Genomic DNA, 14040 nt, shown 5'->3' with positions numbered 1-14040 from the left:
GCATTTTCTTGGTCAAGAGTGACACTCATGAGATTTTTAATGTTTGATACGGCAAAAGCCGGGTGGAAGGTGTTAGAGGGAGGTGGAGAAGGGGAAGGAGGGGGCACATCATCACTGGCCATTGAGAACGAAAGAGAAGGCAGTACGGATGAGAGTGATGCACGACTATTATATTCACTGGTAGGCAAGGTCCAAGAGGATCGTTTTAAGATTTGAGATGGAGAAAAGAGAGAAAACCCTAACCTAAATCTGAAAACATGTAGAATAGTGTAATTCTCCTTGAGAGGTGGCTTCTCATTCATTCAATATATATAGGGTGTACAACCTAATTATGAGATAACCTAAATTACACAAGATATATCTTTACAGAATATTAACAAGATAATATTAACCTATTATCTATCAATTGTAATTAATTATATAATTTTTAAGTTAAAAACCTTAGTTATACTCCCTTCATTTTTTTTAGGGTCCTGGGTTGATTTTTCCACTATTCACATAATCCAGTTTAACCAATCGTCGTAATTTATATATAAGAAAAAAAATGGTTATATAGATACTTATTTCAATGTATAAGTTTTCAAATAGCAACTTTTTATAATTAAAAATCTAATATGTGTAAATTTTGCATTGGCATACTTGCCCAGTCAACCGTGACACACTTAAATAAAATTAGAAAGAATATTTAAAATAGAGGGAGTAGTTAAGATCGACGCTACTTAAAATAAAAATAATAGAGTATTTAAAGTAAAGTGCCAATTTTGCAAGAAATATAGCAGTAAAACCTATTGCACGACCATAAATTAATCTGATTATAATTAAAGTAGAAGGTTAGGTTAATTATTTATTACCTGAGACATGACAGAAGAAGTAGTGTGTGGAATAGGTTGAGTTGTATCGCCTACTCCAAGTTTAATCAATTTTGCATGGGGATAATTCTTTACATGCTCCTCCTCTCGCATGTTTATCTGATTATTACCACTAATCAGTTTATTTGAGATAAATTATATCACATGTACCATAGATTATAGCATAACACTATATTATATTTCTTGTAGATTTAGAAGAATAACTAATGCGGAGTAGTGTTATTCCTATATGCAAAAGCTAAGATGATCGGTAGGTTATTCTTGTACCATTTTTTTTTTTAAAAATAATTTCTAGGAAAAATCGTCATGATTAATTCCAATTTTATTTTCTCCATCCGTCAATATTAATCTCAACTTCCATTTATTTTTTATTAATCCCAATTTTATAGCATATCCGCCAAAAACACTCCCAAGTGACTTGCAACCAGCTAAGCAAGTTAACATTTGTGAGTTGGATATCTTTTGCACATGTGTCAACACGTGATTGTCAATTATTTTAAAAAAAGTTAACCAAAAAAAAAAAATGGCTGCCACCTAAAATGGCAGCCACCATAAAAGGCAGCCGAAACAAGGGTAGGATGGAAGTGGGTGGCCAAATTCGAGAAGAGAGAAAGAAGTGACGGCAGAATTCGGAAAGAGAGTAAGAGTGGTGGCCGGATTCGAGGTGAGAGAAAGAGTGGTGGCTAGAAGGGAGTGGCCAGAATCGGGGAAGGGAAGGGAGGGAGTGGCTGGATCGGGGAAGGGAAGGGAGCGGGAGTAGAAGGATTTGGTTGTGGTGGTCGGAATCGAGGGAGGGGAAGGATTTGGTCGTCGGAATCGAGGGAAGGGAAGGCTAGGAGTGCCGGAATCGGGGGAGGAGAGGTTGTGGTGGCTTGAAACCAGTGGGGAAGCGGGCAAAAACGGAGGGGGAAGGGAGGGGTTGGTCGGAGGTGGAAGGGGCTGCCACCTGCCAGCCTTCCAGGTTTGGTTTTATTTTATTTTTTAATTTTTCAAAAATTTATTTAAGTTTATCTTTTTTTTTTTAATTTTTTTTGAATCAATCACTTGCTGACACATGTTTGGTAACTTGCTATATCAAGTTGGATGACCGATTGGGTGCAATGGAAGCAGATTGGGTATATAAAGTTGGGATTAATAAAAAATAGGAAAAATTGCCACCATTAATCCGAACTTTGCCTCGTCCGCCAATAATAATCCCTACTTTTGTTTATTCACCATCACTCCCAACTTTGTATACCTTTAATTTCTATCACCCCCAACCGGTCAAATAACTTGATATAGCAGGTTACCTAGACATGTGTCCACACGTGATAGGTCCAAACAAAATTAAAAAAAAACTACCAAACCCAGCCCCCACCCCTATCCCGGAAAACACTCCACCCCCACCCCGCCGGAAAAATCGCCCCCACCCCCGAAAACCCCTCCCCCGCTGCCAGAAAACGGCGCCCGGCCCACCCCTCCCCCGCCCTCGAAACCCACCCCTTTCCCTTCCCCCGCCCTCGATTTCGCAGCCCAGAACAGGCAAAACAACCCCGGCCCCTTCCCCGCCGATTTCGCCCCCTTCCTTGCCGATTTCGCCCCCTTCTCCGCCGATTTCGCCTACACCTTCCTTTTCCCTTCGAATTCTGCCCCTTTCCTCGACGAATTTCGCCCCTTTTTCCTCCGAAAACCGGCAACAATCAGCCACGAAATGGGCCACAAACGACCGAAATCGGCCGGTTTAGGGTTGAAATCAACCATTCAGCCCCAACATCGGCCGATTTCGGCCATTTGTGGCCAATTTTGGTGATCGATTTTGGGGAGGGGATTGTTTTGGCTTCGCTGGGAGAGGGTGTGCGTCGGTGGTGGTGGTGTGGTGGTTGAGGTGCGGCAGCTGCTGGGTTAGTTTTAGGAAATTTATTTATTTATTTTTTTTACATTTTTGTTTTTGTTTTTTTTTATTTTAATTTTCTCTTTTTTTTCAACCAATTACATATTCACACGTGTGCAAAAAAAAAATCTAATTCACAGATGTTAACCTGATTAACCGGTTGCAGGTCATATGAGGGTGATAAAAATTAATATGGTATAAATATGAAAGTGATAGGGAATAAACGAAAGTTGGGATTAATATTGGCGGATGAGGCAAATCTAGGATTAATGGTGACAATTTTTCCTAAAAAAGAAACCGTAGTTGGGATTAATATTGGCGGACGGAGCGACAAAGTTGAGATTAATCATGACAATTTTTCCTATTGTTAAAGATCTTTTGTGATAAAATATTGAAAAATTCATCGGCAAGTAATAACGTCTCATTTGATAATTTATTTTTCTTAAGAGTTAGGCCCAGTTCACTTCATCATATTTTTGCTGAAATTAAATTATTTTTATTGAAGTTAAATTATTTTTTCCTAAATTGAAATAATTTTTGTTGATTTTCTACTATATTTCTTGTTTAAAATTACTGACTTTTAAATTGAAATTATTATTACTGAACTGAACTTAGTTTTACTGAACTGAAATTCTTTTTACATAACTTAAATTATTTTTACCAAATATCATTTAGGCCTTAATATACAATTAATAATATCAAAATTTAGTTGACTTAAAAAATCAGATCAAATCATATTAAAATAGATAAATAAACATTATATTAGACCTGAGGAAACAAGTAATTGTCTTATAAATTCTCCATATTGGTATTACGTGGAACTTTTGTCCACAGGTTTGTGATTGCTTTCCATGTCAACGAATTAAGCACATGCCCAAATACAAAAGTCAAAGTATCAGATTTATAAAAAATTAACAGAAAAAAGGTTACGTATTTACAAAATTGGTGAATATACAGCATGACGTCTTGGGTAGCCACACATGCCATACTTGTTTGATCTAAAAACAAAGCTGCATTAGATTAAACGTGTTTCCCTCAAAAATTAAAAAAAAAAAAAAAAGACTAAACGTGTTACAAATATAAAAAAGCATTAATATTGTTTAATAAAGTTTTTTGAGGTGTCGTCTATTAGGATCATCGGTCAACTCTAATCCGGATCTAGTTGAATTGAGCTATCTCAAATTTGAATCATGCAAAATTAGTAAATTATTTTGCACTCACGCGGATTAGATCATATTATTTTGAAGTTTTTAACCCTTTTATGCCAGGTTAGGTTCACATCTTGAATATTTTAATTGTTCGATGATATATTAATTAGAGGAGGTTAATGTGTCGTGCTAACTTGAGCCTTTTGTATCAATTTAATAAAATTTTTTACAGTAGGGTCTATATGTTTCATTTTAATTTAACTTATTTTATCCGAGATACTTTTTTACACTATTATATTGTATTGGTACACGCACACCAATAAAAAAATTATAAAAAAAATTGTATCGGTAGATGTTAATCCTTAAAGTACTAACTTTCATTTGCATTTAAATCTCAAGATAACCAATAGGAAATGAATAACTATATATATTTTGAAATTTACAATTGAGATGAATCTAACAATATTCTACATAAATACATAATTAGTCATAACTATAACTTATTTGAAGTGTATGTTTATAATTAAGTATGTACAAGTTCCATACAAATCTTTGAAGATTTTAGATAGAACAAATAAAACAAATTAAATGGAGGGAAAGTTAAAATATAATTTGTTTGGAAATTACACATACATTATACGAATGTATCTAATAAGCTAAGATTGTGACTTAAAATGTGCCAATATCGTCAAATTAAAGTTGGGCACTGATATTGCCAAGGCAAAAAAAGTCACTTTAAAGGCAAATTATTTACCCGATACCCATAATATTTGAGAATCTTAATATGTCAAACTTATTAATTCAATAAAATAATTTGTAATATTTTGTTGCCTATAATAATAGCTAAATATTTTTTTATTTTATTTTTGGGTAGTCTTACTTATTGGATTCATTTGTATATATACATATTTTTGTAAAGATATGCAACATTTGTTCCCGTTCATTGTTTGTACTACATAGAGTACATACCACTACTATATGCATGCACATATACTTTTTATTAATTAATTCATTCTAATAATCGATATAAGAAGAATCAAAATATAATCAAAAGTTGAATTGATGATTGTAATGGATATAAACCAAAACTTCCAATAGCACATCTTCTTCCATCATTATATAATTAGCATTAATCTGCCAAAGAATATGATAAATAATTTAAAAACCTTTGTCTACCAATCATAACTAGATTTTAAGAGTTTGAGAATTGAAGTATCCCACGTTAATATACAAACATAGTGCTATTATTTGTTTCAATGGAAAATTTAATAATAATAATAATAATATCTAAATTTTTTTTTAAAAAAATTACACCTAAAAAAGTAAATATGAAATTTTGTTTCAATGGCAAATTTAATAATAAAAGTAGAACATCAGTATATCTTAAGTTAACATGAAAGTACCATTACTAGTCAACTATAAACAAGTTTAGAGGTAGCTAATATCTGTAAACCTTTGATAATGGTGTATCTTCCAATAAAATGTTAAATCAATGAGTTTATGATAGTGAATATTTCAATTAATTGCATATTTTGACGAGAATAATTAGTAGTTAGAGTTGAAAAGATTTTAATTATACCTACTATCATTATCGGCAACAAAATATTACGAAGTATTTTATTGAATTAATAAGTTTGACAAATTAAGATTCTCAAATGTTGTGGGTATCGGGTAAATAATTTGCCTTGAAAGTGACTTTTTTGCCTTGGCAATATCAACGCCCTTAAAGTTTATTCAAGCTAGGAGATAACATATGACTTAAGAAATAATTAGACCGACTAGATTTAATAAGATTATACACAGACCAAAAACACCTAATTTCTTGTGATGATCGTTATATCGTCTCTTACACCCAATTTAACCTAATTAGTTCCTGGTTTTGCACCTACTAATCTAAGACTCCTAGTAAATCGACCCAAATTATTTTGTATAATTTTTTTTCTTCTCATTATGTCCATGGCACACACAGATGTATCGCACCATGGTATATTCCCCTCATTTTATTGTTCATTTTGTATATTTTGGGCTCTAATAAATGACCCCAAAGTTTTAGCTTTGATTGTATAGTAATTTGTAGTCTACATTATTATTGTACAATTGAATTATCGTATGTAATATGTAAATTACACTTTTTTTTTTTTCGGCTGTATTACCTTTGAACATAGAGAAAATAGACCTGACAATAATATATTTATGTTAACTTATTTAGGAATTTTTCTTTATCATTTTAAATAAATGTTACAATAACCTATACAAAACAATGAAAAAAAAAACATTAGAATTAGTTATATGAGGACCGAGACTATTACAAACAACTCATGAGCAACTCAACTCTAACAAACTTTAACGAGCACAAATCAAGGAATTATCAATCTTACTTAGTACAATAATTAATGAGCATGAGTTGATCAAAAGAATGGTCAACAAAATTTTCAAATTAAGTCGAGCAGTATTCAATTCAATAACTTGCATCCGACTCAATGAATTAATTAGCTTAGTACTCTACTCATAAACCATATATACAAAACTACACAAGTATACATTAGTACGTACCTTGGGTTGGTGACTCCACCATGTAACAATACTTCAGAAGGCAAGCAAGATTTGAATTGTGATGAGAAGGAAGTTTGATAAAACATGATTGAAAGTATTTTGATCTGTTTAATTAGATGCTAATATGCTATATATATATATATATATATATATATATATATATATATATATATATATATATATATATATATATATAATATTATATTATATTATATGTTAACGTTATTTATGCAGGTAAATGCTTTAGTATCGTCGAAGGGTCACATGCAATGCAGTCGATATATATAGACCAGACCATATAGTGTTCTACGTAATTTGCTAACGTATGTATTATTGGAGTAATATTTAAAGTAGACTAGACTTCATTGAATCACCGGTAATAAAAAAAAAATAAAAACAAAAATAAACTTGTAGTTTGAATGAATGGAAACATATAAATTCAGTCTTCCTTAATAAACTTGCTATAATAAGCCCACCAGCCTTTTTTTTGAAAACACGCAAACTCACTTATATTAAGTAATCAAGGAGTCCATGAGTACATAAGGAGCAATATCATTGGGACAATAATTTTCCCAAATTTGTTTAGCCCCGAAAGGAATATATTTAGCGAGGGAATGTGCTACACAATTACCATCTCGCTTTACATGGGACCAAATAACCAAATGAAACTTAGTACACATGAAGAGAATATCTCCTAGAATAGTATCAATATCTGCTGTGTTCCTTGCTCCTGTTGACAATCGATCAATGATAAGCTTGCAGTCCGATTCCATAATGATATCCTTGAACCCATACCTGCTGCCCAGCATCAAAGCACGAAGGATGGCCTTTTCTTCAGCTACCTTAGTTGGCCAAAAAGCTTTGACTCTCCTTGAGGCAGCCCATATGACCTGGCCCTTATTATCCCTAGCAACCATTCCTAAACCAATCCAATCCTCAATTGCAAGAGAAGCATCGGTATTGATCTTGACAATTTCGCTTGGAGGTGCACACCAATTGGAGGAGCTGCGGCTGATGTGCATTCCAGCAGCTTTGTATATTCTGGAAGCATATTTGTCAAAATCCTCCACCCACCTGAACACTCTCTGGGATAATATGGCATTTGGAGTTGTTTTATTCTCGAACACTTTTTGGTTTCTCTTACCCCAAATACACTAGGCCAAGAACATTCCACGATGCTGCACTTTTTTATCAAGATCCTTCCAGCTTACCACCAAGTCGCAAATTGAAGTAGCATTGCTCCAATCTGACATTTTCTCACACTCACAATCAACCCACAGATCCTTAACACGAGTGCATCCCACAAATGTGTGCTCAATAGATTCAAGCTCGTGCCCACACCAAGGACAAGATGCATCCTCAACCATATGTCTATGAAGCAAGAGACTTTGGGTTGGGAGTGTACCTGTACATAAACGCCAGAAAAAGTGCTTCACCTTTGGTGTAATCGCAGCCTTCCAAATTTCCACCCAAGCTTGGTGGAAGTTATCAAGGTCACATCCTTTGCTAAGGAGATATGCGGTTTTGACATTGTAATCCCCACCCTTCGAGAACGCCCATGTTAGCATGTCCTCCTGACCTATTTCACTAAGAGGAATAGCTAAAATTTTGTGCTTATCCCTCTCATTGAAATGTTCATCAATTACCTCATAGCGCCATTCCTTGTTGTCCATATCAATGATATCATTCACCACCTGTAACTCAGCAACTGCAGGGCTCGAAATGAAACGTCCCTCTTCATCAGCGATCCATGGATCATGCCATAAATTAATCTTTCGACCATCACCCACTCGCCAAATAATTCCCTCCTTGATTAGAGCTTTCGACGACCAAATGCTACACCAAGAGTAGCTACCCGCAAGCCCAAGAGAAGAATCGAGGAAATCAGCATTGGGGTAATATTTAGCTTTAAAGACACGCCCTAATAAAGAAGTCGGAGCTTGAACCAGACTCCATGCTTGTCTACCCAATAAAGCATCATTAAAGACAAGTCTCTAAATCCCATACCACCCAAGCATTTCAAGGTGCACATAGCATTCCAGTTCCTCCAATGCGTTTTTCTCTTTCCATCCGACGAGCCCCACTAGAACCTTGCCATGGCCGAATGAATACGCTGAATAATTGAGCTTGGAATTTTATATACTTCCATCAAATAAGTCGGGATCGCTTGAATAACCAATTTTAGGAGAATTTCCTTCCCAGCTCTCGAGAGAAGTTTTTCTTTCCACCCTTGAAGTTTTTTCCAAATTCTGTCAATAAGAGCTCTGAATACAGCTTTCTTCGATCTACCTACTATTGTAGGAATTCCAAGATACTTCTCATGTCTATCAACCTGTCGCATCTTCAAAATACTCATCAAATCTTCTCTAATATCGCTACTTACACCTCTACTAAAGGACACCTCTGATTTTTCATAATTAATTTTCTGCCCAGATGCCTTCTCATACTGGTTGAATATATCAACTACAATTTGACATTCCTGTCGAGAAGCCCTTGTAAAGAGTAAGCTATCATCTGCTAAGAGAAGATGAGAGATTTTCGGCCCGTTGCGACTTGCTTTAGCCCCATGAAGTTTCTTTTCCCGTACTTTGCTCTACAACATACTAGAAAAAACATCTGCCACTAGAATAAAAAGGTAAGGAGAGAGAGGGTCTCCTTGTCGAAGCCCTCTAGTGGGATTCACCGAGCCACATACTACTCCATTAATCACAAAGGAGTAAGAAACAGTCGAGACACAGTCCATCACCAAATTCACCCATCTACCATCAAAACCCATAGTGAGAAGCAGTCTTCGCAAAAAGGCCCATTCAACCCTATCATAAGCTTTGCTCATATCAAGCTTTATAGCAATTGACCCTTTCTTCCCGTTACTCCTATTTTTCATCGTATGAAAGACTTCCAGAGCAATAAGAGCATTGTCAGTTATCAGATGTCCCGGAACAAAAGCACTCTGATTTTCCGAGACAATTTCAGGGAGAATATTTTTGAGTCAAATCACAATCGATTTAGACACCAGCTTATATAACACATTACATAATGCAATAGGGCAAAAATCAGTAGTAGTAGTCGGCTTATCAACTTTTGGAATAAGGATAATATTAGTAGTATTAACATGACTAGGTGAAATAGCGCCATGAAGAATATTACTAACAAATAAAGCAATATCATCACCAATAATATGCCAAAATCGTTGATAAAAAAATTGCATGCATACCATCCGCCTAGAGCTTTGAAGGGGTGCATTTGTTTGAGAGCATTGTAAATCTCCTCCTTTGAGAAAGGTCGAGTGAGTTCCTTATTTGCTTCCTCCGAAATCATAGAACTCATAGAGCTGAGCACTTCATCAATAATACTCTCGTCGGGATTGGAGGTAGTGAATATAGAATCGAAATGATTAGTGATTATCTTTTCGATTGTCTCCTCTTGCTCGTGCCAAGTGCCCTCCATATCAAAAATACCTCCAATGAAATTCATCTTTTTGTGCTGCGATGCCTTATGATGGAAGTATTTAGTATTTTTGTCTCCGTCCCGAATCTCAGCTACCCTGCTTCTAATGTACCAGTAGGCTTCTAGTTTTTCATTATAATTATCCAGAATTTTTTCAAGTCGTGCACGCTCCGCAATATTTTCAGCTGAACTCCTTCTTCTTTGAGCCGCATGAAGGGCCTCTTTAGAATCTGTAATTTTCTTCTCCAAATATGAAACTTCTCACTACTCCATTTAACTAACCCTCTCGCCATTGCTGCAATTCGGGAGGGGGTACCCTCCCATGCTGAACTGTCCTAAACTTGCTTCACCGTGGCCTCACAAGTTTCATCTAAAGCCAACTTGTTTCAAATTTGAAACTCCTTTTCTTCTTCTTCTTCTTTTCCCCTTGAGAAACCTTCTATGATAGCAAAAGAGCAGTGTGGTCCGATCTGTAACGTACTAAGTGCTCCACCTTTGAAGTCGGAAATAGCCCAAACCAAGACTGAGAAGCAATGAAACGATCAAGCCGCTCCCTCACTCTAGTCTCAACCGAATTACCTCTTTCCCAAGTATACCAACTCCCCTCATACCCCAAGTCCCTTAGATTACAATCGTCCATAGCATCACGGAAATTTGCAATCTCTCGTCTCTCTTTCCCAACACCCCCTTCAATTTCGGTATAGCTTAGGATTTCATTGAAATCGCCCCCAAAAAGTATAGGAACACTCACATTAGAGCACAACTGTCGAATAAGCTGCCACGTTTTGTATTTTTCCTCCTCTTTCGGCCACCCATAAATTCCTACAAACCTCCAAACACCCCTTGGACTCCTAACATCTCCACAAATGTGGTTTTGAGAAAATGAAACAAGTTCAAAGTCCACCCCTTCCTTCCAATACAAACACAACCCACCCGCTCTCCCCGTGCTAGCCACTCCAAAAGCATTCGAATAGCCTAAGCGGTCCTTTATTCCTTCGACGTCAATTTTATTTATCATTGTCTCTGATACAAATATTAAATCAGGGGCAAATTTATTGCTCCACTTTCGAAGCTGTCGAACCGACGGGGAATTGCCCAAACCCTGACAGTTCCAACTCAGAACAATCATGGGGCGAGGCGGGGTTGGACTGAACCAACCTCCGCCGCCGTTGCAATATCCATAGTGCTAACATCATATTGCTTCGATTTTTTCTCACCACAAGCACCATCATCTAGAATATCACTCCTCTCACCAATGCTTCTCTTAGACAAAGAGATGCTGCATTTTCTACCTTGCCATCTTTTTTAGCACGGGTAATCCTCTTCTACTTACGGTCCCCTTCTTTAGCTCCCTTATTTAACTCCGCAACCGCAAGCTTGGGAGCATTCAACAGAGCTTGTGACTCATCAAGAGTATCACATTCTTCCATGGTCAGAAAGGTTGTGCCAAAAACAAAGGTTTAAGTGTCATCAGTAGCATGAGGCACGAAAGCCTTGGTTGAGGGCTCAACAATGGAATTTTTGCTGACTGTTAGCACAGGGTTTAAATTACCCAAATTTCCTTTCTTCTCACTGTATACTCTGTCTTCTTGTTGTGGCTTCACAGTAAAGGTGAGTCTTTTGGCAGATTTCAATCTTTCAACTTCTTCAATCTCCTGCGAGAGACCCTTCCTTGGGGTGGCTTTTAAGTCAGTACTCCACCCAAGTTGGTCTTGTCTATCCTCCTCTGCCACATTGTGGCAATCTTTCTCCGAGTGCTCCATAATGCCGCAAGCAAAGCAAAAGAATGGTAGCCTTTCATAGGCAAAATCAACTCTTAATACTCTTCCCTTGCGGTCCTTGATCATCTGGAAACGTCGCAGCGGTTTAGAAGTATCAATCATTAATTTAACTCGGCGATAACGCCCAATCCCAAGCACATCATCCTCTATTTCTATCACGTCTCCCATGCCTTCGACCAGGGCTTTGACATGGGAATCATACCTACAATTAAAAGGGAGGTTTTTAATTCGCACCCAAATGGGAGACTCCTTGAGCACCACCTTCTTCGGTTGTTCATCACCGTCAATGTCTTTTAGAAGAACCAACATCTTGTCAAAACACCACGACCTTCCTTTGAGCACCTTCTCAAGGTCCTTCTAATGGAAGAATTGAAACGTAAATAGATTAGGACTAAGAACCCTAATCGCTAGTCCTTGAATCGGAGCCCAAATACTGGTAATTGTTTTCTTAAATGCCTCGACATTGTAAGATCTCTGGGTTAATAATTTCCCTACAAGCATTAAGGATAGATTATTCTCCTCTGTTTCAATCGCAAGGGCCCCTAAATCGATTGGATTTTTCTCCTTTTCACGAATGCAAAGTTGAGAATACAGGTTCGTAATTTCATCAGCCATCCTTTGGAGTTAAATCAGAATTAAATCGCAGGTAGCAGCCATCGAAATCCGGTAGAGCCCTATCTCAGGGATAGAGGTCGCTCTTTTTCGCAAGAGGGTTTGCCCTTTCTTTCGAGGGAGTTATCAAAATTTTAATTATTTATAAGTCCACTAGCCTTATAATAATTTTACGTGGATTTCCATGTGAATATTTAGTAATGTTCGTATTAGTTGGTAAGCACCGAGTTTGATGGTCTCAATAAGCTAAGGTAAGCATAAATTTAATTACATCCATTTAAAAACCTAGATTTTTTTATTAGAAAATAAACTAACATTGCCTTAAATATATTTCTTAAAAAAAGTAAGCTAAAATATGGAGTCTAATTATAATACACCCAAAAATATTGTGTCGTTCTAGGCGAATTCATTAGACAAATGATTTTTTCAATTTTTTTTTTTTTGAGAATAGTTAATCTTTTAAAAACAATTATTAATTAATTACATCAATATAAGAATATCAAGGCAATTACATCCTTTTCAAGATTAAATTTAGCATGCAAGTGAAATAAAAGTTTTTTTTTTTTTTTTTTTTTTTTTTTTTTTTTTTTGACAAAGATTTCATATAGTAAAACAGAAGTACAATCTGAGAGAAAACTAAAGCAAGAAAACACAAAACAACAGAGGAAACTAAGGCCCTCTCCTGTTCAGCTTAATTTCAGTTCAATTCAGTTTAGTTCAATTCTTAATTTCCTTCTCTCATAAACAATTCATTTCAGCTCTATTCGGTTCAATTCAATTCATTTCAGCTCCAATTAGTTTAGTTCAGTTCAGTTCAGCTCTAATTAGTTCAGTTCAGCCCTAATAAGTTCAGTTCAATTCAGTTTTATTCCAATAAGTTAAGTTAAGTTAAGTTGTTTTCAGTAAATCGAAACAAGGCCTAAAATAAGGAAATCAAAACAAATAACAATCAAAATGACCAGAAAAGAAAACGACGTTGACAAGCCCGAACAGCCAACCAGTGTGCTGTAGCAACCTAGAGACGAGGAACCTTACGAATCCAACAAGAATCAATTTGGAACAGAATATATCGGATAGCCCCCAACAACCAAACACAAGAAATATCATCCGAACACGAACGACATAACATGGAAACTAGAATTATGATGTCCGTATAGAGTAGAGGACTTAAAAAACCTTTTCGTCTAGCAGCCTTAAGAGCCCATAAGCAAGCCCGTAGTTCCGATTGTAAAGCTGACAAAGACCGACAGGCTCGAGCACACCCACCCAAAACAGTAAGGAAAAACTCCTCTCGGAAAATCCAACCTGCCCCTGCAGTCTGATCACAACTGTTCCAAGCACCATCAAAGACTATACAACAATCTGCAATACCAGAATACAAGCCATATAAACACCCAGATGTAACGAGAGGAGGACACAAAAACTGGCGTCGCCTGAAGGACGAAAGAGAGCTAGAAAGCATAGCAGCCTCCGAACTACGCAAAACCCTTGTTGTAGAAATATAAAGATGTGAAGCAGGAGACCAGACTGCCTTTCTAAAAATGATTTGATTGTGATTAAGACAAATAGCCCACAAAAGAAAGACCAAAGTGGCTAGATTATGCCAATTTCGAGACTTCCCATAACCAGATTTCAGCTCTGTGAACAAGTAAGTAAACGAGTGTACACTTAAAGAAGTACTTTGGAGTCCCAAGGGACCAGTGTCAAGAGATGAGAAACAAACGAACAATCCCAAAATAAATGCAAAGTGATTTCCAAGT

The 14040-nt window shown here is 36.3% G+C and overlaps 1 protein-coding gene and 1 pseudogene across 1 annotated transcript; both read right to left on the bottom strand.

The window, feature by feature from the left end:
* Positions 1 to 6526, bottom strand: part of LOC145584075 (aminotransferase ALD1, chloroplastic-like) — a 31388-nt pseudogene extending 24862 nt beyond the window's left edge.
* Positions 6527 to 10326: 3800 nt separating this feature from the next.
* On the bottom strand, positions 10327 to 11317 carry LOC145584074 (uncharacterized). Its single transcript, XM_081641013.1, has 2 exons — positions 11221 to 11317; positions 10327 to 10910 (listed from the first exon to the last, which is right to left on the bottom strand). Exons 1-2 carry the CDS (start codon positions 11315 to 11317, stop codon positions 10327 to 10329), a joined length of 681 nt encoding a protein of 226 aa, XP_081497139.1.
* Positions 11318 to 14040: the final 2723 nt, after the last annotated feature.

This window comes from Chenopodium album, chromosome 16 (assembly GCF_948465745.1).
Source record: "Chenopodium album chromosome 16, dcCheAlbu1.1, whole genome shotgun sequence".
NCBI classification, from domain to species: domain Eukaryota; kingdom Viridiplantae; phylum Streptophyta; class Magnoliopsida; order Caryophyllales; family Amaranthaceae; genus Chenopodium; species Chenopodium album.
The sequence above is the reverse complement of the archived record's forward strand: the minus strand, read 5'-3'. Positions and strand labels throughout refer to the sequence as shown.

Coding starts and splice junctions, on each gene's coding strand:
- LOC145584074 (XM_081641013.1), bottom strand. CDS start 11,317: ATGGAAGAATGTGATACTCTTGATGAGTCACAAGCTCTGTTGAATGCT. Junction 10,911..11,220: donor GGGAGCTAAAGAAGGGGACC/GTAAGTAGAAGA, acceptor TATTTGTATCAG/AGACAATGATAAATAAAATT.